Source organism: Staurois parvus, unplaced genomic scaffold (genome assembly GCF_062004578.1).
Source record: "Staurois parvus isolate SC_StPar_1 unplaced genomic scaffold, SC_StPar_1.0 ptg000090l, whole genome shotgun sequence".
In the NCBI taxonomy this organism is placed as follows: Eukaryota; Metazoa; Chordata; class Amphibia; order Anura; family Ranidae; genus Staurois; species Staurois parvus.
This window is the reverse complement of record NW_028317886.1, coordinates 14,737,363-14,764,956: the sequence shown is the minus strand read 5'-3', so window position 1 is coordinate 14,764,956 and position 27,594 is coordinate 14,737,363. Positions and strand designations below refer to the sequence as shown.

The 27,594-nt window shown below is 40.6% G+C and overlaps 1 protein-coding gene across 1 annotated transcript in view; it reads right to left on the bottom strand.

Moving 5' to 3' along the window:
* DCHS2 (dachsous cadherin-related 2) overlaps window positions 1-27,594 on the bottom strand; it is a 378,130-nt gene that overhangs the window by 74,599 nt on the left and 275,937 nt on the right. Inside the window, exons 5-8 of the mRNA XM_089670433.1 lie at window positions 13,038-14,045; window positions 8,838-9,025; window positions 8,374-8,473; window positions 1,636-1,793 (exon numbers count right to left, since the gene is read on the bottom strand). Of these exons, the coding sequence (XP_089526559.1) occupies window positions 1,636-1,793; window positions 8,374-8,473; window positions 8,838-9,025; window positions 13,038-14,045 (1,454 nt within the window). The remainder of the gene's footprint in view (window positions 1-1,635; window positions 1,794-8,373; window positions 8,474-8,837; window positions 9,026-13,037; window positions 14,046-27,594) is intronic.

Sequence of the window (27,594 nt, the reverse complement as noted above, 5' to 3'; positions counted from 1 at the left end):
GCCTTCAGTTAACCCTTGAGCTGCACCCACATATCCCTTAAGGGGAACTCTGGATATTCCTGGATCATCAGCATCTAAATCCTCGGGACCCATCCACTCTGAGAGGGAACCCTTTTCCACCCACTGGCCCAGATGACCACCTTGATGACACAAGAATATTATCTTTAACGCACAATATTATTGCGCTTCCAGTGAGTGCGCATTTCTTCTGTTATCACGAGCACAAGCATCGACTGAAGCATTTTGGGACTATAGGGGCACTACCTAGGCACCGACACCAATTCATTGCCCCACTTAATTTTATTTTTTATTTTAATTATAATTTTATTTGTATATTTTAGGCACTGACATATATGTCATATATATTTATTTATTTTCTATGTTTTTACATGCCTAAATTTATTAGTTGTGAGCATTATACTCCATGGTTTATTGCCTTTTATGCTGTTGTCTGGTACTTAGCTGGTTATTAATCTGTATTTGAGTTTTTAAGTGAGCTCATATTCTATTATTACTTCTTTTGAATTACTGCTCTAGCGCTGCACTACCTATATATTTATTTTGATCTAAAGTTTTTTATTGGTTACCTTGAGTGCACAGCTGCTGATTGGATAGCGCTCGCTTTCTACCATTTTATTTTTACTATAGAATGAACTCATGACTATTTACCTTTCTGCTGCACTTAACCTGCATTGTAACACATAAGACTATCACAAAAATTTAACCCTTCATCTACATGCTAAACTTAAAGTATATCTAAAAAAATTTTTGAATAAAATGAAGAGGGATTAGAACACCTTTCAGGTTTTTTTTTTTGCTGTCTGTGTCCCTGTTAGTGAAATTCACCCTCTCTATTTGACCTGTTTTCCATTGTCACCGAAAGTAAAAGTGAAAGAAAATCCAAAATGTTGGGGTTGTCCCTAGAACAATATTAGAGGGGAAATTTTCCAATGAACACGTAAGTTCTGGTGAGCCTGCTGACCACTAGGGATTTCCTCTCACTTCATGTTTTGGCCTTTGGTGCAAGAAGTGATGAGAAATCTCCCCAATGGGACACAGATGGCAAAAAAAACTGATAGTGGTTATAACCCTCCCTTTCTTTATCCAAAATGAAAATAATAAAAAAAATTTGCCTTAAGTTTTACTTTAATGCTCACCCTGAAATCAACTCTTAACCTACTCCCTAACCAAATCCTAATCTATTTACAGATAACCATAACACTAACCCAACAACCAACCTAACCTTGTGCAAACACCGCTCATTATTAGGTTCCTAAAGTATCACCATGAAAAACTGAATTGCCATGTCAAGATCTGACAGCATTAAAATCACAGCATTGAAACCTATTTATCCAGGTGGCTACAATCACCAAGACAAGTCTCCTCAGTAGGGAAGCAGACAGCAAATAAATGTTCTAACCCGTCTTTACTTTACTGAAAAAGTTTTAACTGAAATGTCACTTGACCCATGGTTAACCAACACTTTAACTTGTTTTTGAGAGTTCACTTTTCCAACATTGACCACACCTTGAATATGTCTGAAGTATTCCTTGGCTAAGAAATCCTTATTTGTAGTAAGGAAAAATAATTTTTCACAAACCAATGAAAAACAGGTAAACACACTTGTTACCTCACCTGAATATTCACAGTTACATATTCCTCCAGAGGAGGGACCCCCTGATCCCTTGCTGTTACTGTTAAGCAATAGTATGACTTCTGGCTAACTGAGAAAGGTTGGGTTGTCCAAATTTCACCATTAGAAACATTAATAAAAAAATGACCAAGATCATCATCTGTAAACGAAAAGAAACATTAATAAAATTTACACAATTTATAAAAAATACATTTCATTTCAGTAAGCACTTGGCTGTAAAGAGACAGCAATCAGCTAGCTTGGGAGATATAGGCAGTTTATCAAAGATCAGGTTGCTGGAGATTACAAAATGATGGTGAACATGCCAATATCACACATCATTTAACACAGATGTAAAAACTCCAATTCTAAATTCACAAAATATGACTAAACCATATCCATCTAAAGTGAGTACAAGTCTCAATCCAGGGAACTAATTGTCATTTCTGTTTGCTGCTTCATTCCCCTGCTATCTGTATGAGTCAATTTTGACACTCCTGACACCAAGAGAAAAAAGGTGAGAGGGACGGGACCTCCGTTAGATTGACAGCCTCAGCTCTGTTTCTGTATGCTGTGTGAAGGGGAGTGTGTTAATTCCCTCCAACCAGGGCTCAAAGCTCTCCTCACTGAGCTCTGCAGAGTGTAATTTCAGGTCCCCGCCCACTGCTTTTCAGAGTTGAAGGATATTGTGTAAATTCTGCACTTTGAAAAGATGTAGAGAAGAGAGGATTGCAGATAGACAGGTACAATTTATGTATGAGGATTTGTTTCATCTCTGTATATCACCTGAGACCAGTCACTTCACAAGGTATATGTAAGGATTTACAACCACTTTAAATGTATCTTGTACATAAAGCTGGCAAAAGTACCCTAACCATTCTTTATTTTACCTTACTTATTCCTCTATACAGCATCTCCTAAACTGAGTGAGGGAGGGCAGCCTTGTGAGCCAACTTGACTCTACAGTACTGCATAGCTCTATCCTCCTAGCAATGACAGCTTTCAGATAGGGGTAAAGAGAAGAATGATGATTTTGTAAGTGTCCCTTCTCCTTTAAATCCTTGACCATACAGCCTGCAGAGAAGTCAAAGGAAGTGCAAGCCATAGTCAAATTGTCAAGATGACAATCCTTAGATGGAGAGAATTACAAATACCTTGGCAGGTTACTTATATATACTGTAGTTTAACTTTGTATTTATCTGTTTGTCTACAGTTCTGCTGTAAAACACCTATTTTATTTGTTTTATTTGCTTTGTGTTAAGATTGCCATCCTCTTAGTGGTGTAATAGTTGAGGACTGAATAACTGTATGTTCTTCAGCTCACATGCACTGTGTGCTTATGGAGAACTTGGGGAAAACATTTATCCCCCCTACTATATGCAGTCTAGGCAAATATTGGGGTTGATTAAGTAAATGACTGGGTATTCTTTGCAGAGTGAAACTTCACTACAAACTTCAAATTCTGATTGCCTAGTAAATCAACTCCATCAGCTTTATTTCTCTGTGTAAATACTGCAATTACATTGAGTAACATCTGATAATTTATCTCCATACCATAAAAGACAAAGGTTGGATTGGTTGCTATAGGATTTCACACTTCCCACATTATCATTGCCTTTTGCTGTGTACTGAATATGCCTGCAAGCCCCTTATTTCTTAATGCTATTTTCTCTCTGTGGTCACCCACTTTGATGTCTGTATAATGGAAAAAGAGAATATCTAAAGAAGCTCACACTTATATATATATACAGGTGAAACTCAAAAAATTAGAATATCGTGCAAAAGTTCATTTATTTCAGTAGTGCAACTTAAAAGGTGAAACTAATATATGAGATAGACTCATTACATGCAAAGCAAGATAGTTCAAGCCATGATTTGTCATAATTGTGATGATTATGGCTTACAGCTCATGAAAACCTCAAATCCACAATCTCAGAAAATTAGAATATTGCATGCAATCAATAAAACAAGGATTGTACATAGAACAATATCGGACCTCTGAAAAGTATAAGCATGCATATGTACTCAGTACTTGGTTTGGGCCCCTTTTGCAGCAATTACTGCCTCAATGCGGCGTGGCATGGAAGCTATCAGCCTGTGGCACTGCTGAGGTGTTATGGAAGACCAGGATGCTTCAATAGTGGCCTTCAGCTCTTCTGCATTCTTCGGTCTCATGTCTCTCATCTTTCTCTTGGAAATGCCCCATAGATTTTCTATGGGGTTCAGGTCAGGCAAGTTTGCTGGCCAATCAAGCACAGTAATCCCACGGTCATTGAACCAGGTTTTGGTGCTTTTGGCAGTGTGGGCAGGTGCCACGTCCTGCTGGAAAATGAAGTCAGCATCCCCATAAAGCTCGTCTGCAGAAGGAAGCATGAAGTGCTCTAAAATCTCCTGGTAGACGGCTGCGTTGACTCTGGACTTAATGAAGCACAGTGGACCAATACCAGCAGATGACATGGCTCCCCAAATCAACACAGACTGTGGAAACTTCACACTGGACTTCAAGCATCTTGCAGTGTGTGCCTCTCCATTCTTCCTCCATACTCTGGGTCCTTGGTTTCCAAATGAGATGCAAAAGTTGCTCTTATCAGAAAAGAGGAGCACTGAGCAACAGACCAGGTCTGTTTTTCTTTAGCCCAGGTAAGACGCTTCTGACGTTTGTTGTTCAGGAGCTGCTTGACAAGAAGAATACAACATTTGAAGCCCATGTCCAGGATCCGTCTGTGTGTGGTGGCTCTTGATGCACTGACTCCAGCCTCAGTCCACTCCTTGTGAAAGTCCCCAACACTTTTGAATGGCCTTTTCCTGACAATCCTCTCCAGGCTGCGGTCATCCCTGCTGCTTGTGCACCTTTTTCTTCCACACTTTTCCCGTCCATAACTTTCTATTAATGTGCTTTGATACAGCACTTTGGGAACATCTAAATTCTTTTGCAATTACCTTTTGAGGCTTTCTCTCTTTATGGAGGGTGTCAATGATGGTTTTCTGCACAACTGTCAGGTCAGCAGTCTTTCCCATGATTGTGATTCCTACTGAACCAGACTGAGAGACCATTTAAAGGCTCAGGAACCATTTGCAGGTGTTATGGCTTAATTAGCTGATTAGAGTGGGACACTTTCAGCGTAGAATATTGCACCTTTTCACAATATTCTAATTTTCTGAGATTGTGGATTTGGGGTTCTCATGAGCTGTAAGCCATAATCATCACAATTATGACAAATCACAGCTTGAACTATCTTGCTTTGCATGTAATAAGTCTATCTTGTATATTAGTTTCACCTTTTAAGTTGCATTACTGAAATAAATGAACTTTTGCACAATATTCTAATTTTTTGAGTTTCACCTGTATATATATATATATATATATATATATATATATACAGTGCACTGCTCAAAAAAATTAAAGGAACACTTTTTAATCAGAGTATAGCATCAAGTCAATTAAACCCCTGGGATATTGATCTGGTCAATTAAGTAGCAGAGGGGGTTTTTAATCAATTTCAGTTGCTTTGGTGCTAATGAAATTAATAACAGGTGCACTAGATAGGCAACAATGAGATGACCCACCAAACAGGAATGGTTTTGCAGGTGGAGGCCACTGATATTTTTTTCCCTACTCATCTTTTCTGACTGTTTTTCACTAGTTTTGCATGTGGCTAGGGTCAGTGTCACTACTGATAGCATGAGGCGATAACTGGACCCTACAGAGGTTGTGCAGGCAGTCCAACTCCATCAATATGTGCCATTGCCAAAAAGTTTGCTGTGTCTCCTAGCACAGTCTCTGGAGCATGGAGGAAATTCCAGGAGACAGGCAGTTACTCTAGAAGGGCTGGACAGGGCCGTAGAAGGTCCCATCAGCAGGACCAGTATCTGCTCCTTTTGCAAGGAGGAACAGGATGAGCACCACCAGAGTGCTACAATATGACCTGCAACAGGCCACTGGTGTAAATGTCTTTGACCAAACAATCAGAAACAGACTTCATGAGGGTGAGCTGAGGGCCCGACGTCCTCTAGTGTGCCCTGTGCTCACTGCCTGGCACCATAGATCTTGATTGGCATTTGCCACTGAACACCAGAGTTGGCAGGTCTGCCACTGGTGCCCTGTGCTTTTCACAGATTTGAGCAGGTTCACCCTGAGCACACGTGACAGACGTGAAAGGGTCTGGAGAAGCCATGGAGAACATTGTGCTGCCTGTAACATTGTTCAGCATGACCGTTTTGGTGGTGGGTCAGTGATGGTCTGGGGAGGCATATCCATGAAGGGTCGCACAGACCTCTACAGGCTAGACAATAGCACCCTGACTGCCATTAGGTATTGGGATTAAATCCTTGGACCCATTGTCAGACCCTACGCTGGTGTAGTGGGTCCTGAGTTCCTCCTGGTGCACGACAATGCCCAGCCTCATGTGGTGAGAGTATGCAGGCAGTTCCTGGAGAATGAAGGAAATTATACAATTGAATGGCCCCCATGCTCGCCTGACCTAATTCCAAAAGAATACCTCTGTTTAGGTCCATCTGATGCCACCAGGTTGCACCTCAGACTGTCCAGGAGCTCAGTGATGCCCTGGTCCAGATCTAGGAGGAAATACCCCAGAAAACCATCCATCATCATTAGGAGCATGCCCCAGCATTGTCAGGCATACATACAAGCACATAGGGGCCATTCAAATTACTGAGTACCAATCTGAGTTGCTGCAATGAAATTTCAGCAAAATGGACTAGCCTGCTGCATTATTTTTTCACTTTTATTTTCAGGGTGTCTTTGAATTCAGTCCTCTGTAGGTTTATAATTTCCATTTCAATCAAATGATGGGGCATCCTCATGTTCCTAACACATTACCCAGTCCATATCAGTATAAATATCCAGTATGAAGTTTTTCCCCATTGAGATCTGATGTATTTTTAAAGTGTTCCTTTAATTTTTTTGAGCAGTGTTTTTTTACTATATTGCTAAAAGTATTGGGACAACCCTCCAAATCATTGGATTCAGGATTTACAATCACCTCCATGGCCAGAGGTGTATAAAAGTAAGCACCTAGGCCTTGCAGACTCTTTCTACAAACATTAGTGAAAGAATGGGTTTCTCTCAAGAGTTCAGTGGATTCAAGCAAGGTACTGTGATAGGTTGCCACCTGTCAATCTGATGGACGTGCCTGGGTTTGGCGGTTGCCAGGAGAAAGGTACTTGCCTGACTGCATTGTGCCAAGTGTAAAGTTTGGTGGAGGGGGATTATGGTGTGGGGTTGTTTTTCAGGTGTTGGGCTTGGCCCCTTAGTTCCAGTGAAGGGAACTCTTAAGGCATCAGCATACCAAGAAATTTTGGACAATTTCATGCTCCCAACTTTGTGGGAACAGTTTGGGGATGGCCCCTTCCTGTTCCAACATGACTGCGTACCAGTGCACAAAGCAAGGTTCATAAAGACATGGATGAGGAAGTTTAGGGTGGAGGATTTTGACTGGCCTGCACAGAGTTCTAACCTCAAGTCGCTAGAACACTCTTGAGATGAATTAGAGCGGAGACCGTGAGCCAGGCCTTCTCATCCAACATCAGTGCCTGACCTTACAAATGTGCTTCTGGAAGAATGGTCAAACATTCCCATAGACACACTCCTAAACCTTGTGGACAGCCTTTTCAGAAGAGTTGAAGCTGTTACAGCTGCAAAGGGTGGGCAAACTCATTACTGAACTCTACGGACTAAGACTGGGATGCCATTAAAGTTCATGTGCGTGTAAAGGCAGGAGTCCCAATACTTTTGGCAATATATTGTATATACACTATATTGGGAATGTTTGACCATTCTTCCAGAAGCGCATTTGTAAGGTCAGATAATGATGTTGGACGAGAAGTTGGGAGCATGAAATTGTCCAAAATGCTTTGGTATGCTGATGCCTTAAGAGTTCCCCTCACTGAACCTAAGGGGCCAAGCCCAACCCCTGAAAAACAAGTTCACACCATAATCCCCCCTTCACCAAACTTTACACTTGGCACAATGCAGTCAGGCAAGTACTTTTCTCCTGGCAACTGCTAAACCCAGAAACATCTATTGGATTGCCAGACAGAGAAGTGTGATTTGTCACTCCAGAAAACATGTCTCCGCTGCTCTAGGGTCCAGTGGTGGCATGCTTTACACCACTGTATCCGACGCTTTGCATTGCACTTAGTGATGTAAGGCTTGGATGCAGCTGCTTGGCCATGGAAACCTATTCCATGAAGCTCTCTATGCACTGTTGTGCTAATCTGAAAGCCACATGAAGTTTGGAGGTCTTTAGCTATTGACTCTGCAGACAGTTAGAGACTTCTGCGCACCATGCGCTTCAGCAAGCACTCACCCCGCTCTGTCATTTTACATGGCCTACCACGTCATGGCTGAGTTGCTGTTGTTCCCAGTTGCTTACAGTTTGTTATAATACCAGTAACAGTTATTCGTGGAATATTTAGTAGCAAGGAAACTTCAAGGATGGACTTATTGCACAGGTGGCAACCTACCACGGTACAATGCCTGAATTGACTGAACTCCTGAAAGCGACCCATTCTTTCACAAATGTTTGTAGAAGCAGTCTGCATGCCTAGGTGCTTGATTGTATACACCTGTGCCCATGGGGGTGATTGGAACACCTGAATCCAATGATTTGGAGGGGTAGTTTTGGCAATACAGTGTATATAGTGAGAAGATATAGGAAAATGTAATGCATAATGTAAATCACAAAACATATTTCATAAAACAGCATTAAGTTGCTTACCCGAAGACAATGAGTACCATATAGTCCCATTACCACCAGCATCAGGATCCCTTGCAAAAACAGTAGTCAGCAACATGTGTCCTTTCTGACCTTCTGGAACCTTAAAAAAAGAAAAGAAAGCCAGTGAGCTATGAAACCTAAAACTTGTGATGCCTCATTACAACAAACATAACACATAATAGTGAATATATGTAGTGTGAACAATGTAATAGATATTCTGATTGCTGGCACAACATTTACATTTTCTATGCATTTTTTTGATAATTCCCTCTAATGCACTTTTTTATGTAGAGCAGTTTTTTTTAACCCAGTGCAATATGTTAAAATGGAACATTTATTGTACAATTGCATTCACATACATCTTGTTCGGGGCAGCTACCAGCCAGACCACTAGATGGCAGCCATCTTTCAAGAATGAATGGAGTGAAATCACACAGCTGTTTGCTCTCCAATATCTAACAAACCTTGACATGCAGCTGCTTTCCTATAGGCAGTTGTGGAAAGTATGGCTTGTTATCATTAAGGTCAGCAACTGTGATGTAAACTGTGGTCGTGGCATTACGACGTGGAGTGCCATGGTCCGTCACTAACACAGTAAACTGATGTTGTGTTTTCTTTTCACGATCTAAAGCAGCACAATTTATAATTTCACCTAAAGAATGCAAAGAAAGACACAATAACAGGATATGATTTACAGTTTCAATATTTACAGCAGCGTAAAATAAAGGAACTTTTTGTAAAGAATCACAACCAGTCAGCTTTCCATTTTCTGCAACCATATTAGATCAGAGAGGATTTATGCTTGGTGCTCTTAGGTTTCTACACTTTGCCCAAATGAATTGTACTTTTGGCTGCCTTATTAAACAAGCATATTGGAGAAAGGTTCAGTCCAGGGGTGGACTGACAACTCATGGGGCTCCCGGGTAATAGGGGATCATGGGGCCCCTGTGTCCTTGCCCAAACTCAAAAAAGCCTATGAAAAAGGTACCAGGGGCATCTCATGGGGCCCCCTACTGACCCCAAATTCACTAAGCTAATGAAACTGTCCCTTGTAAAGTGAAAATTCCCCCTGAAAGTGAACAGCCTATTTGCCTTTAGTAAATCACCCTCATTTTAACTAAAATGCCTCTTGGGCAATTTTACTTCAAAGTACATTCTTTAGTCTGAAGTATATTATAAACACCTAAATAAATCTAATTTCTAAATTCTAGTTAAACTGTATTTTGACAATATTAGTTTAAAGCTCAAAGTGTAAGGGATAAGCATGAGACTGAAAGGCTTTTAATGAACGTCTACATTCTGGAAGAATAAACAACAAAAATACAGCATTAAAGCAGGCATCGGAATGATGATTGGCTTATAGTAAAAAGCATCCCACAAAGAAGTATTAAGACAATTAAATATTGTAGTTTTGTTTATCAGAATTTTGTTATAGGGATTATTTTAGATCATATGTGGGTGTAATTTAGAACTTCACATTTGCATATTTTAGGCGCAATGAGTTTTTCGTGTGTTTTAATCATGCTTTACACCTGATACCATTCAAATCTTTGTAAGCCATTTTTTGCTGGAAACCACATCAAATCTAAAACATGTAAATGTGAACATGGCCTTGAGGCTCCCACTCTCATTACAATTAGTTTTTCTGTATTCTGGAGAATGTACTAGGAGGAATGGGAATAGGAAAAATGAACAAAAACACCAAATATCCACCCTAGACAGGGACAGATCTGTAAACTATAGCAGTCCGAAGCCCAGACATAAAGAGCAACTCTGGGGAAAAGAGAATCGTTGCTTGCAGTGGGGCTGCCAAACATTTCAAGGGTTAAATGCTCACTTAGATCTAGGGTAAGGGACATAGCGGAGGAAGCCCCACTACAAATGAGCATTTCACTTTCCCTGGAGCTTAGCTTTAACCTGTAACTGATTTATCATTTTTGGATAAATGGAATCTTGAAGTTTGTATAAGGGTATCTACACCCAAAAATCAAGTTAGCATTATTCTCATCTTCCTTTTTGCTCTCCTAATTGAGGATGACATGGCCCTCAGTCCACCCGTCCCACCCACAGCCTCCTAGGACACAAGTAACAAATCCCAGAAGGTCTCCCGGCAGACTATCTGCATTGTCCATGAACAGCAAAGCAACAGCAATGAGGCACTCCTGAATCTAAGATGGCAGTGCTGGAAAAGAAAAGAGCTGTGAAGACTGCAGGTGTGAAGAAGACAGTGCTGAATGCCATGGGCTAGAAAATGCATGCTTTTTCTTTTTAGGTCAGCTGCTACAGTACTTGCAGCAGTTGATGTATATTTTTTGATAGCTGTGTAAAGTAAGGAGTTTTATGGGTAAAAAATGTCCCCAAGAAGTTAGTTCTTACGTTTCACAAGACTTTACATTCTTTCACAAGTTCATAGATGCTTCTAAAAGTAGTTAAAGGATGATTTAGCATTCATTTTAACCGCTTCAAGTCCAGACACTTTCAACCCCTTCCAGTCCAGGCCAATTTTCAGCTTTCAGTGCTATTACACTTTGAATGACAATTGCGCGGTCATGCAACACTGTACCCACTAGCATTTTTTTGAGACAGATAAAACTTTATTTTGATGGTATTTATTCACCACTGGGATTTTTTATATTTTGCTATGTAAATGGAAAGTCCAAACATTTTTACAAAAAAAGTGTTTTTCTTATAACATTTTGCAAATAAATAATCTTTCTTCATAAATATTGGCCAAAATGTATTCATCAATCTTTTTAGTAAAAAAATAAATAAATAAACCAAAACGTTTCAAAAAAGTTTTTTACATTTTTATTATATATATATATATATATATATATATATATATATATATATATAAATAATTTTTTATTTATGTATTTATTTTTAAACATACTTTCACCCTAGCAGTACAGTGTCACCAAAGTAACACTGTACTACTTGTGGGGGGTGATGAAGATTTTTTTTTTTTTTACACTGATTGCTTTTACACCCATAAAGGCTGTAAAAGCAATCATTTCTCCTTCTCTCTGGCTGCATTCTTGCAGCCATTGAGAAATACTGTGAGAGCTGTGATTGGTCACAGCTTGTCATATGGTACAAGGCTGTTGTGAATAGCCTTGTACCATGTGACCTCTGATCATTCACAGATTTCACTAGTAGGAAGCAATGACCCATTAAAGAAAACTTATACATCTCCTGAAATACTAGCTCACTTGCTGCAATGCTGTTCCTCTAGCCTCTAACTGAAAGGCTTGTAGTTAGTATGGAAATCAGAGGTTCTGACTTTACTGGCTGCATGTAAATTTTAGATAAGTGACTTAACCAGTTGCCGACCGCAGATAGCTGAATGACAGCTACACTGCGGCCGGCCAGTTCTTCGAGGGCGTCCTCCAAGAACGCGCTCTCCTGCGTGACCCCCGGGGTGCGCACCCAGCGATCTCCGTGATCGCTGTGTCCTACAGATACAGCTGATCACGTTTTGTGGTAAAAGGCCAATCACAGCGGCTTTTTACCACGAGATCAGACATGTCCAATGACATGCTGATCACAGGGAAATGCAATTGCCGGTCCTCGGCTGCACTTTGCTCACGCTGTCAGGACGTGGGGAAAGTACTGCCAAGAACCGGCAGTTGTCAGAGCAGGGTTTGGCACCGATCATCAGGGCACTGATGATCAGTACCCTGATGATCAGTGCCCAGCAGTGCCACCCACCAGTTCCACCCACCTGTGCCCAGCAGTGCCACCCACCAGTGTCCACCAGTTCCACCCACCTGTGCCCATCAGTGCCACCCACCTGTGTCACCCACCTGTGCATATCAGTGCCACCCACCTGTGTCACCCAACTCTTCCCATCAGTGCCACCCACCTCTGCCCATCAGTGCCACCCACCAGTGCCCATCAGTGCAGCCCAGCAGTGCTGCCAGTCAGTGCCCAGCAGTTGTGCCAGTCAGTGCCCAGCAGTGCCGCCAGTCAGTGCCCAGCAGTGCCGCCAGTCAGTGCCCACCAGTGCAATCAGTCAGTGCCGCCTATCAGTGCTGACTATCAGTACCCATCATCAGGGCCGTCTATCAGTTCCACCTATCAGTGCTGCCTATCCGTGCCACCTCATTAGTGCTGCCTATCAGTGCCGCCTATCAGTGCCCATCAGTGCTGCCTATCAGTGCCCATCAGTGCTGCCTATCAGTGCAGCCTCATCAACGCACATCAGTAAAGGAGAAAAATTACCTGTTTGCAAAATTTTTTTCTTTTTTTTTTTTATAGCGCAAAAACTAAAACCCCCAGCGGCAAGTAAATACCACCAAAAGAAAGCTCTATTTGTGAGAAAAAAATGATAAAAATTTTATATGGGTACAATGTTGCATGACCACGCAATTGTCATTCAAAGTGCGACAGCGTTGAAAGCTGAAAATTGGCCAGGTAAGTAAGGGGGTATAAGTGCCCAGTAGGCAAGTGGTTAAAAAGTATGAAAAACAGAGACAGCTAGGTAACTACCATTTTCAGAAGGATATCATCAGTGGCATCCTTCATATTTCTCCCAATATTGTTTTCCTTCACATGGATGTCAAAATATTGTTTCCTATGGTGTTAATCCTGGGTCGACCCTTGATGGGTTAATTTCAACTAGCAAGTCTGAAAACAACATAGTTGAGAAGCCTATAAATTACCTGTCTTAGAGCTGATTTGGAAATAATTTTCATCAGACAAGAGGAAAAAGGAAAGCTGCCCATTTTTCCCGGAGTCACTATCAGATGCTGTGATTGTGCCAATGACTCCATTAGGACTAGAACTTTCCATAGTGGTGAAAAAGTACATGGTTTGACTGAAAGCAGGGGAATTGTCATTTACATCCAAGACCTTCACAATTACTGAAGTAGAAGCCGTTTGCTCCTCTACATAGTCTGCACAGCTTGCTACTACGATCAGATTGTACACAGTGGTTCTTTCATAATCCAGTGACCGACGCAAGAAAATCCATCCGGTATTGCGATGAATTGCAAATGGAACTGAACTCTCAGACCACAAAGAGTAAATTATCCTTGACAGCTGGCTTTGTGCACCTTCTATGTACGCTTGCACCTGAAGGACTCTGGAATATACTGCAAAATCTTCATTGATTTCAATTCGATGCACTAAATTACCAAAGGTCAAAGTGTTAATTGTGTCTGGCTTTGTAACACTGATGGTTAATGTAAGAAGAGAACTTAATGACGGATGTCCGCTATCTTCAGCTGTTATCAGCAGAATATGTTCACACACCATTGTTAAAGTGGTATTGAGGTACAAGATTCCAAAATTGGGGTCAATGACAAACACATCCTGGTTTTCACTTGCAATGCTATATGAGATGAGTCCATTGTATCCACTGTCAATATCCTGTGCCTGAGCTATATACAGAGCACTTCCAGGAGGAGTGTTTTGGTGCACACTTATTCTTTCATTCTCTCTTTGAAATACAGGTGGATTGTCATTCACATCAGTTATAGTTACATTGACCTGTGTGCTGCTGTAGGCTGGAGAGTTTCCTAATTGGGACTGGACAGTGAGTACGGCAGCTGGATGGGTTTCATGATCCAGCTGCTTTGCTGTAGTAATAATACCAAACTGTGGGTTTATGGAGAATATCTCTTGCAGATCGCCAGATAATATCCTATATGAAATGGGTTCCAAGGAATCTTCAAACAAGCAAAACAGACTTGATTAAAATTGAATATTAACAACACATGGTAAATTAGAACTCAAAATATGAAGAGAGGTTATAACAACTGTGATAAAATATTACCACTACTGCATATAATAATTCATACACCTTATCTGCAAAACAAATGAATGTCTAAAAGTTTAGCGCATTCTAGAATACATGAATTAAATGTTTGTGGAAAACTCTTAGGAACACCAGAAAATAAGTTGTTTCCTAATGGTCCTAATTCCACCTTTCTGTTCCCCACTCCTTACTGCCAATGATTTGACAAGGCACTGCTTGTCTTTCTCAAGACGCCTCGTTGAAACATCGACCAATAAACCTGTTCATGTTGCTTCGATGCAAGACACATGAAAAGCTGAACATGACAAAGTCACCCTTCCCGCAGTAGATCTGTAGAAGGAATTTAGTTTTTTTCAGCATAATGAGTGTAATCAGACATTTCATTTGTGGGCAATTACAATTTTCTGTGAGCTAAAACACAGCAGGAATGCATAGCTGTCCCTGATTTGGGGGGACTGTCCCTGTTCTGAAACAAGGTCCATCTGCCCATCATTCCATCTCATTAGTGATGGGCTGAACACCCCCCTGTTTGGTTTGCGGTCGAACATTCGAACCTAACGAAAGTTCGACTGCGAACTTCAAACTTATTGTCTATGGAACTTGAACTAGTAAATTCAAAAGTGCCCATTTTGACAGCTTATATGCAAGTTATTGGCAATGAAAGGGGTATGGGGACTTGGGTACTGCCTTGAGGCATATGAATCAGTTTTTTTTAAAAAAAGTACCATTTTTAAAGGGGCAGTCATGTTTGATTGCGTAAAGTAAAAAAGCAAAATCCCTTTAAATATCATGACTGGGGGGTCCCCTTAAACTACCTGCACACACAGAAGTTGCACATCTGTACAATGTATAGAACCTGCTGCAGCAGGACTGAAATCATTTTAAAATGACTTTTTCCTATCTGCACCCACTGAGCATTTGCGGCTATCTGACATTTGCCGGTCAGATATAAACAATTGGGTGGATGTAGCAATGATGTCACAGCTAGCTCTGCCCAATTGTGCTGTGATTGGCCAAAGCATTGCACCTGACTTGTGGTCAAGTGCATTGTTTTGGCCAAACACAATGCGCTGCCAGAGTGCAATGCATTGTGGGGGGCAACAGGCGAACAGCCCGCCAAATTCTCTTACGGTTCCTGTGTTCGCTGAAAACACGAATGGCCAATGTTCGAGTTGAACCTACGTTCAACTCACACGTCAAGGACATCACTACTTCTCATTTTGGTCTAATGTATATACATTTTCTATTTTAAAATGCACTATTTAGCTATCAGAAAGTTATATCAGTGCTAAACTTTTCATTAATTTAATTTCTAAATTATAAATCACCCCTATACTATAAAAGCCATCACTGGACTCACCAACCTGAACAACTTAAAGTGTTTCTAAACCCAGGACCCTGCATTCATTATATCTGGTCTCCCACAGTACACACAACATGAAAATGCAATTATTTTAGTAAATATAAACTGCTAAATACCTTTTCTCATCATCAGTTAGAGCAGTCTTGTGACTTCTATCAGTGTGTAGCCAAGCACTGGGTAAAGCTTGGAGTTTTCTTTCTGTTCTAGGAGGATGCAGAATCTCTGATCTCTGTCTGGAAGGTGCTCATTGGCTCTGTGCTGATCATATGCACTTTCCCAAGAAAAAAAAACCCTCTCTAGCAATACACATTAAACCGAGCATGTGCTGTCTCCACACAACATGTCTTATTAGGAGATAAGAGGGGTGCACTGGAAGAAGGGGAGGATCAGGGAAGTCAGGATCAAACAGCATTTTTACACAATGCAGAGAATTAACCCCTTAGTTTCCATAGTGAGTATATCAAGCATGCTTTACTGAATATCCAGACTGATTTTACTGTTGTGGGTTTAGTAACACTTTAAGACCTTGCTTTTTGCTTCCATTCACCTCTAAACTTTTAGAATACTTACTATATAACCATCTGAGCTCTCATCTCACTGGAAACAACTTTCTTGACTTTTACACTCAGGCTTTTGCTTTTATCACTTTGCAAAAACTGCGCTACTAAAATTCATTAGTGATTTACTAACTGCTACTCCATATTCTCACTACTAGACATCTTTGCAGCCTTTGATACTGATGACCACCCACCCTTACGCAATAAACTACACTTCCTTGGCCTCAAAGATTCTGCTATTTCCTGGTTGTGCTCCTATCTATCACAGAGCTTTGTCAATGTTACCTAAAACTCTGTCTCCTCTTCTCCTCCTCCTCTTTCTGTAGGGGTACCCCAAGACTCTGTTCTTGGGCCCCTACCTTTCTCTATCGACACCTCCTCCCTTGGTCACTTGATAACATCCCACAGCTTCCAATTCCATCTCTACGCCGATGACATCGAAATCTATGTCTCTTCCCCTCACTCCTTCAGTCTCCTCTCACATTACTAACTTACTAACTGACATATCAACATGGCTGTTGCACCACTTCCTCAACTAAATCTCTCTAAAATTAAGCTGGTAATAATTACCCCTGCTCATGCCCTCCTCTATGACTTTTACATTGTGATCAATAAAAACAACTATCAATCCCTCCGGTCTTGCTAGGGTACTAGATGTAATCCTAGACTCAGATCTTGCCTTGGCTATTGCATTTCCCTTTTCACTTCTCAAAGGCCTACGTCTCCATAGGCTATCCTCTAATTTATCATGAACCCTGCTGCCAGACTTTGCCTTACCAACTGCTCTATGCCTGCCACTCCTCTCTGCCATTCCCTCCAGTGGCTTTTGATTGCCCAGAAAATTAAATTCAAAATACCAACAACAACAACATACAAAGCCATCCACAACTGTTCCCCAAGCTACATCACCTAACTTGTCTCCAAATATCACCCAAACCATCCTCTCCGCTCCTCCCAAGACCTTCTGCTCTCAAGCTCTCTTGCCTCCTCCTCCCATGCTCATCTCCAGGACTTCTGCAGAGCCTCTGCCATCCTCTGGAACTCTCTTCCTTGTTCTGTCTAGCTATATCCTGCTCTGGCCGCCTTAGGCGATACCTGAAAACTCACCTCTTCAGGGAAGACTTTCATGCCTCCAATTAACAACTGAATTTTTAACCCTTCCATCACATCATCCCCAGAATTATGACCTTTTGTACCACTTGCCCCACCTGATTAGATTGTAAGCTCTTATGAACAGGGCCCTCTTAACCTTCTTGTATTTTACTGTAATGTAATGGTACTGTCTCCCTTTAGGTTATAAAGTGCTGCTCAAACTGTTGGCGCTATACAAATCCTGCATAATAATAGTAAATTGGTGCATCTGTAAATTTCAAAAGTCATTTGTAAATTACAAACGCCAGTAAAGGAATAGTAGTGGTAAAAAAAAGTACTTATGGTTTAACTTTAATCAATTATTTTTTGTGTTTTTATACTCCAGATAGTGGGGGGTTTGGCAGGAGTGTGTCCTCTGCCTACATATTTGCTAATAGGTGTTTCTCTTTCTCATCTCAGAAAGTTGGAGATATGTATATATCTTACAAACAATATAAATTCTAGTAAACCAAAAAGTAAGCATTTGTAAAATACATTAAAATAAGCACATCAGGATTTTCACCTATCGGATCATTATTGGAGACCCTAATATGGGTTTTTCCATTTACTTGGTAAAATCTGTCACAGCATACCAATGCAATTCTTTTTCTCTGTAAGATTTCTATTTCATTCATATTATTAAAGTTACATTGTTCCTCACATATCAAGACAAATAAATGCTATTTCTAAACAGGCACCAAACAGATTCAAGAATGCTCTAAAAAATGAGATTGGAAAACCTGAAGCTATTTAGCCAGGGAAATAACATTTCGTAGTACTGACATTTTAATACAGTATGTCAAACCCATTATCCGTTTTTATTTTTAGTGATCAAAAAAAGAAGAAAAAAATCTGACATTTGAGACTACCATACTGCAGAGTGAGAGACTTGTCTTGTGCAGTGCTCTAGATGGCAGCAGAGACTAAACTCTTGTCTTGTCTTGATGCTGTTCTACACATAGGATGATAGAGTGTTTGCCTATTCCTTCTTGCACAAGGTGTAACATGGTGCCTGGAAATTCAGTATGGCTGTCATGCATTCTGTAAGTAGGAGATTCATGTCCCTTTGTGCACTTAGATTCATGTCCCTTTGTGCTACTATACATCAATAATGATTGGTACATTATATGGCCAAAAGTTTGTGGACTCCTGACAATCACACCTATATGAGTTTATTGGGCATCCCTTTCCAAAACCATGGGTATTAACATGAAGTTGCCCCCCCCCCCCCCCGCAAACTCTTGCAGTTATACCAGCCTCCTCTGTGCACACCATTCATGTTTCTCTTCACCAAACTCCTTATACCAAGTCTTTATGGACCTTTCTTTGTGCACATGAAGAAATAATTTTGTTTACTAAGGACTCACTAATAAAAGATGGAGCTACAAGCACAGGGTGTACTGCTTTGGGAGCACAAATAGGTTGAGTTCAGTCAAATGCTGTCTCCAGAACTTGATGCAGTCCTCCTAGTATACTTATTTCTTTTTTTTTATATCTTCTATAAAATTTTATTTCAATACATAGATCAACAATGTATTATGTATCAAACCACATACATTCCAAATAACTTCTATAACCCCATTCCCTCTCCCCCTTATCTCTCCCTTCCCATTAAATTACCTGTCTCAGTAATTCTTTCCATCTCTTTCCTTTCCTGTTTAACAATCTGCCTAAAACCCTATTTTCTCTCTTTGCTTTTCGGTTATCCAGTTATTCAGTTTAATTCTCCAACTCTACTACCAGGTATTTTTCAGATGTCTTAAAATCATACCACCTACTCCAATTCTTTTAAAATTTTTCCATTTTATCTTCCTCCATATGGTATAACTCCTACATCTTATTTATGTACCGTATTTTTCGCTCCATATGATGCACTTTTTCCCCCCATAAAAGGGGGGAAAATATCAGTGCATCTTATGGAGCGAATATACAGTAAAGCGGCCGGTCCGGTATTTCCGCCGCCACCATGTCAGAATAACGGGCCGGCCGCTCAGCTGTTCTTACCTGTTCCTCGGTCCAGCGCTGCAGTCTACCCGCGCCGGCTTCTTCCCGCCCTGTGACAGCCGGGTGCCCACTGCGCATGTGCGAGAAGCACTGCGCTTTGTGAATGGTCCGGCGTCTCATGACAGGTCCCAGAAGATGCCGGGCCATTCACAAAGCGCAGCGCTTCTTGCACATGCGCAGTGGGCACCCGGCTGTCGCAGATGCCGGGGCGGGAAGAAGCCGAGTCCCCACAGTAAAGGGAGGACAGCTCCGTGGAAGTGGGAGCTGGTACCTGTCAAATTCAGGACGCATTAACTTGTATAAACATTTAATTAATTTAATTCATTTGTTGTTCATTCATTTTTGTACCCAATTACAGTCAGGTCCATAAATATTTGGACATTGACACAATTCTAACATTTTTGGCTCTATACACCACCACAATGGATTTGAAATGAAACAAACAAGATGTGCTTTAACTGCAGACTGTCAGCTTTAATTTGAGGGTATTTACATCCAAATCAGGTGAACGGTGTAGGAATTACAACAGTTTGCATATGTGCCTCCCACTTGTTAGCTGTTCCATGGCCAGGTGTGTGTTATTCCCTCATTATCCCAATTAATATGAGCTGTGTGAGATAGAGGTCTACTATACAGAGAGAGAGGGGGAGATAGAAGGAGAGAGAGAGGGATGGAGAGGGATGGAGAGAGAGGGGGAAGAAGAAAGGGAGATAGAAGGAGAGAGAGTTGGATCTGTATACAGAGAGATCTACTGTACAGAGAGATCCCATATACAGAGAAAGATTGGGAGAGATCTACTATACAGACAGAAATACAAATCACAGAGAGATCCCATGTACAGAGAGGGGTCCCATAGATAGCAAGATCTACTATTCATAAATACAAAGTTCCAATACATGGGGAGGTCCTCTATACAGATAAATCTACTATGCATAGAGAAAAGAGGGTCAGATACATGGATATATCAGCTATACAGCGCAATTCCTTATACAGGGAGAACAAAAACTACTATACAGAGATCCGATATATACAGAGAAAGAAAGATCTGATACATGAAGAGATCTGATCAGGGGCGGACTGACAACTCATGGGGCCCCTGGGCAATAGGGGATCATGGGGCCCATGTGTCCTTGCCCAAACTCAAAAAAGCCTATGAAAAAGGTACCAGGGGCATCCCATGGGGCCTCCTACTGACCCCGGGCCCTCAGGCAGTGCCCGAGTTTCCAAATGGTCAGTCCGCCCCTGGATCTGATATATAGAGAGGAACCCCATATATATAGAGAGAGTGATCTACTTAGATAAATCTGATATACAGAGTGCTTGAGAGAGGTAGATGCTATGTGGCCATGCCTGTGTCTCCTCTCCCGGCCCCCCGGATAAATAGCTCATCACCAACCGCCTCCGCAAACATGCCCCCCCGTTGCTGGACAAAGTGACTGCTCAAACTAAAATGCCTGGGCCTATTTTGTGCCCCAGTCCGGGTCTGCTTAGGAAGCACTGCTTTGGGATCACAAATAGGCAACTTGCAGTCAAATGTTGGCCCCAGGACCTGATGCACTCCTCCTATCATCTGCTTTATCAGCCCAGGTTAACAAATCTAACGGCTCAACATTTAAAGATGGAATTACAAGCATTGCACATGAAGTACCACCTAGGGAACACAAAAAGTCTAAGTGCAGTCAAATACTAGCCCCAGGACCTGATGCAGTTCTCCTAATATACATATAGTGCACTCATCACCTGCTCTATCAGCCCAGATCAACACTTTTGATTAATAATGATGTTTTTTCCCCAGCCAATGTCTGTAAGGCTAGGAGTAAGCTGTAGATTCTAGAATGAGAAAAATCTAGTGCTAAAATCACTATTTACTGTTGTATGAGGGTACCCATTTACTCACCATGCTCAGATGCATTCCACTTTAACTCTTACAATTTCCTGGTTTCCTGGACATACACAGTAAAGATATGTTTCTCTGCTTGCCTCCTTCAGCAGTTCACAGAGGCCACACCTGATGGGCCATATGTACAGTAGCTGGGCAACTGATCTGCAGCCAGGTGAATGGGGGCTCCACTTTCCAAACCTGAGTCATATGGGTGTGCAAGGCAGCTGGGCAACAGCCAAATAGCATGCAATTTCTTCCAAAGACCCAGCTACTGTTGGGAGCTCCTTCCAGATTGTTTTAGGAGTACTAAAGTTTCATTGGGGTGGCCATTTGTCCTTGGGCCTTTGACTCCTCCAGCTGTTCACCTGTGTTACCAGGATGAACTTCACTGTGAGGGTTGCTGTTTATGAGAATATTCACATATAGCTGTTCACCGAACTGTTTTACTAAAGTAGTGATTCTAAGTAAGACTCTGTTGTTATAGAGTCTTATAGAGATTATGCTAAGCAGCTGCATATTACCCTGAATGAGTCACAAAGACAAATCTGTGAGGAGTTCATGTCCATGCAGTATTTATATGTTTGTATAGCTTTCATTTTTTTACAGTGTATACATGCTCTTTGCCACCCTGAACCTGTTTCTCATTATTTCTTCTAAACCTGCTTAATAAACTGCACTTACTTTCTGATCATTTGACCAATTACCCATTCTGTTTCGGAGCTACTGCAGGGTATTGTTAGAAAGTTATATACTATAGAGAAGTCAAATATGCTTTTTATATGTTTTATCACCCTTAGCTGGTATAGACCCACCCCTGTCTAGTGGGTGCTCAATCTGCCAAAACACGAATCTAGAAAATAGCTCAAGAAGACATACAGATTGTAGGAAATAAGCACACTGACATAAAAAAACAATGCATTTATTTTTACTTAACAAAAAAATTTATAATTAACAAATATATGAATGCACTTGCCACAATGCACATGTCACTGCTCTAACTGCAACACCTCACAAAAACACCAATAGTGTAAACTTATACAAAAACATGGTGGTAAATAGGGCAAACATCTCAAGATTCTATTGACATGGTGTATTAAGAAAAATTACCTCTGTGATTAATCCAAAAATCATCCTATTCATATACTTCAGTATAAAGATATCTACTATTATTAGTCATAAGTAGCACAGCCAACTACCTAATGAGAATCTGCACGTGTCAGGAATAATCCAATCATAAGCTACGGTCCGGTTATTTCAAAACATTTTCTATGTCTTAATGTTAGAGGTGTGCTTATTTCCTACCATCTGTATGCCTTTTTGAGCTATTGTTAGAAAATTGTTCAGAGATTAATCTCAGAATATTAATTAAATCAGGTATGGTAAAAGAATGTCACCCATGAATCTCCTAAATGAGAGATTGATGAGCGGTTATTCTCCTGCTGCATTCAAATATAAGGAAGAAAAGAGAGGAAATGAATCAAATGGAGTTTATGCCATGCATTAAAACTTCCACTGCTACCACGAGAGATTAATTGTCAAACTGCACTACTTAAAACCTTATGTAGTGACTCACATTAAAAAAAAAACAATTGAAGCAAACAAAAATATTGATTGATCACATTTTTATTGTGTGACTAAGCTACTAAAATTCACTGATGAAGCGCTAACCTAATGGTGATATGGAAAGCAAAGAGACAGACTATAACTCTGTCATGATAGTAAAATGAATACTACTTAAACATAAACCCTTTTTTTAATTTCTGTTCACTTTTGATATAATAAAAATGTGTGCCCCTATGAAAATGCTGAGAACACATAAGACCTAAAGCTCTTTAAAATTGCTCAAAAATCCATTTGTGAGTCCAAACATATGAAGATGGTTAGCTGACCCATCCAAAATATCAAATAACTACTTAACAGAAAAGTATGCTTTTTTCCCCCCAAATTATACTTACCTAGGTGGATGCAGCATCTGTCCTCTACCGACTCTAAGTGTGAGAACTCAGTGATCACATGACTGCTGAGTTCTCACCGCTGCTGTGAGCAGAGAACGGTGACTATCAGCTTGACTTTAAGGTCAGGATCTTTCCCCAGCTTGGACCTGCTGAGTGATGTCAAGCTGACAGTGGGCTTCGGCCCACTGACAGCTGAAAACGGGCTACAGGAGTGCAGAACAAACTGCACAGCTGTGATCCACAGGACAAGTACAGCCAAAAGACCTTTGACTGTACATCTCCTTTGATGTAAACATTTATCAATGAAAATACCATATAGCATTTCAATACACTTCGCCAATAGCACTACAACTTTGAATTTTATCATGAACTTCAGAGGTACAAACACATAAAGAAGCAAAGATCTAGTGCTTTTTAAGCATACTTGGTCATAAAGCATATACTAAGCTAGGATCAACCTTTTCCCCTAAACAGTAGGTGCTGGTTTTCCATACAGACATGTGCTCTCTATGATCTTTACCTTTTTACATTTAGGTATTGACTACATGTTGATAACCACAATATACTTGATTAAAATATGTACAGTATGAGCAGTACAAAAAATACAGACTGTCACTTTCTGCTTTATGGGTGCATTTATAAAAAAAAACAAAAAACCCCCCATTAAACTCAACTTCAACCAAAAAGCTATTTTTAAAACGTTGGATAGATGTGTAAAGAACAAATGCTTCTGTGCAGCACAGTAGCTAAATGGTTAGCACTTCCACCTGGCAGGATTAGGGTCAGTGGTTCAAATCCCAGCCATGGCACCTCCTGCCTGGAGTTTGCATGTTCTCCCTGTGCCTGTGTGGGTTCCCTCTGGGTACTCCAGTTTCCTCCCACACTCCAAAGACATGCTGGTAGGTTAATTGGATCCTGTCTAAATTGGCCCTTGTATATGAATGTGAGTTAGGGACCTTAGATTGTACGCCTCTTGAGGGTTAGGGACTGATGTGAATTTACAATATATATCTAAAAGTGCTGTGTAAATTGACAGTGCTATATAAGTACAATAAATAATAAAATAAATTGTTATGATCCTATTAGGGAAAAGTAACAATCGACAATATAGTAAATAAATAAAACTATTAAAAGCAGCTGATCTGTGAAATCTTTTCTTTTTTTCTGAATCCAGCCCCTGATTTCTTCACTGCAATTTGGCTGTTTCATTCAGAACTATAAGATCCCTACACTTTTTAATCTACAGTTCTCTACGGCTCAGCTCTGTTCATGTTAGCTGTGTGAAGGGGGTGTGTCTCTTCCCTCCAATCAGCTCTCAGACCTTTCCTCACTGAGCTCTGCAGAGTGTAACTTCTCCCTTCTGCCCTCCTTTTTTTAAGCTCTCAGACAAGCTTATAAATTTTGGACTTTGAATGGATGTAGAGAAGAGAAGACTACAGATAGACAGGTACAACTTATGTAGGGGGATTTGTTTTATTTCTGTGTATCACCTGAAGATAGTCCCTTCAATGGGTGTATGTAATGGCTTACAACCACTTTAAGTTTAGTTCATCTTTTTTTCTGACAAAATAACAATAAAAGAAATATTTAACATATCTTCTACTCAGAACTCTTTTAGCACCAGGATATATTCTTTATTATTGTTTCCAAATCTCTCTGCACTCGTAAATATAAAACAATTCCTCATAATGACATGCTGCGCACTTAATTTAATTATTTTAGTGTCCTTTGGTATGAGGCATTCATTTTACACATTGTTTTTATGTTTTAAAGTCCTTGTTGCCTCTAGGTGCTTTACTGAGCAAAGAAAGTACCTAATTATTTCAGCAAAAAGCATATTTTCTGTTGCCAGTATAGGACAGATTAATGGAAAGTGCACAGTGGGGAACAATCACTGTATTAAAGGTAGATCATTTTATTACTTTAAAGTAGTAGATGTTTATGAATAGCATACTAAGTTAGGTAAAACTAAAAAGTAGCTGATCTTATAAGTTCTTTGTATACATTAATGTTTTGTGTGCTTGTTAGTGTGAAATTTCTCTGGCCTATGATATCTATTCAAACAAGAGAAAGAAAAGCAGCAAATGTAGCATTGTCTCCAGCATTGCATGGAGTATTAAAATGTGCAGACATTTTATTCTCAAACACCCAGACTGATCATTTCAAAATGCTAATTCAGTAAGTTGAAATTGCCCCAATCAGAAAGCAACCTTTGGAGTGTAGAGTGGTCTTCAGACCAGAACATGATTGCATACAAAATACAGTTACCCCAAGAACCCATAGAGCTGGCTAGAGTTCGCCAGTTATTAAGCTGATGGCTGTTGAATTTTAATGGCTATAAAGTGCATTTCAAAGGGCCTAAAAATATGTGCAATGTATTTCCTATTATAACTGAACTTCAGATATGGATTTTATTTCATAGTTATATTAGTTTAGCATGGTAGGCATTTGCCATACTTGTGTGACCACTGTAGAAGCTGGGTATCATTGTAAAAGACACCCCTACTACAGTGATGGCTGCTATTTTTTTGGTCCAGTGAGAAGGATGCCCTGCTGCATAATACCACTTGGAGTACCTTGCTTAGCACGGGCACCATTTTTTCTCAATGAATGAAGGGCATTCTCTGATTGGACAAGGTAGAGAGGAGGGGTGGTGATGTCAAAATCTCAACTTTGTCCAATTAGAGAAAGCCTTGCATTCATTGAGAAAAATATAAAGCCTCCTGTGAATGACAACCGTGTTGAGCAAGCGATCCCCTGTGGCTACTATGCAGCAGGTAAGCGGCAATAGCAGCAATCACTGTAGTAGCGGTGATTACTGCAATGATTCTTTGCTTCCATATGGGTTCATCAGGTATAAGGCTACGTTCACAGTAGCCTTGTGTGCAGGCGGCAGAGAGGCGTTTGGGAAGCGTTTTTACCGCTTCCCAAACGCCTCTGCCAATTCTGCACATTACAGCACATGGTGCTGTTCTAACGGGAGCGTTTGCGTCGCGTCGCGTTGCGTCGCGGCAAAACGGACGCCTCTGGTCGAGTCAGGAGGCTTTGAAGCCTCCTATTCTCGTCTATGGTGCCGCTCCGCAAACGCCGGCCGGCCGGTGCGGTTGCGACGCGTTTGCGGGGCGTTTGCGGAGCGGTAACACCACTCAAACTGTATTATAGGCGTTTGTGGGGCGTTTATTAACGCTCGGCAAATGCCTAGCAACCGCCACTAAACAGCGCATGCGGCGTTTGCAGAGCGTTTGCCGAGCGTTTGCCGAGCGTTAATAACGCCCCACAAACGCCGGACCAACGCTTGCCAAACGCTATAGGGGCGTTTGGCAAGCGTTGGTAAAACAACCAAGTGTGAACGAGCCCTAAGACATGCATACTTTGTCAGCGGTAATTCTTTTGGCCTCATATTCCTCCATCAGGAAGCATGATTAAAGAATATTTAAACCCAACATGTTCCTGTTATGTGCCAGTTGTACCATGTACTTGTATGACAATGTATCCTGTTCTCTGTGTATTGCTTCCTTTGTGTGAAATACCTGGTGTGCCTGCCAGTCCCTCTGCCTTTCTATTAAAATCTGACCACTCTGGGCAGGACAACAGAGCATGGTAATCCAATGACCAGGCTTGTGCTCACATTCTCCCTTCTCCCACTGCACAGCCATTTCCTGGGAAGGCCAGTGTGATGCTGTTTCTCCTCCCCTAGCTCTTATGCAGCTGAGAACAGAGGGTATTGTGGCATAAAACAAAATGGAATAAAAAGAGAGAACAGAGGGTATGTGGTCACTTTGAAAAAAGGAGGAAACTGTATTTATAATTTTTTGTATATCTATGCACAAATGTTTTGCCTTTCATTTCTATTTTAAACTGAATGGGTTGTTTTACAAGGTGAGGATTTACATATATTTTAAAGATTTGTGGCCAACAAATATTAGTACTTAAAGGTGTCCATCATAGATATCCCAGAATGTTGGCAATAGGAATGAATTAATTGAATTGAAAATAAAGCAAATTGACAATATTTCATTTGCCTGAATAAACACATGCAAAAGTGTTCAACCAGCTGAGAATCAAAGAACGTAATAATCATAAACTGCATTATTCTCTGCAGATTCTCCAGAAAAATCCCACCTTATTTTCTGTTTGTCTTCAGTTTTTCTTTCACTGACACAAAGCTTCTTGAAGCTTCCCTTGTTTTTACAAATCAATTAAATGATTGCAGTCACCATGATTTGTATAGTACATCTGTACTATAATCCACAGCAGGACAGTTTTCTCCATTGACAGTGTAAGATTTATATATTTGATTTTGAATTTGGAAGTAATACAAAGTTTTCATTCCAATTAAACTATGCCTGCACAGATCTCTAGTGCTGACCTTTTTTCAAATCAAGTCAAAATAACTAGAGAAAAAAAAGTGCACATGCAGCTGCTAACAAAGGGGGCTACCATTCATCATTATTTCTTTTTGAAACAATGTAAGAACAGCTGTTAACTGGGATCGTCATGTAATCTCAAACTTAAATTGTTTGTTTGGGTAAATAAGGAAAAGGCATATTCAGTACATTTCTGCAGTA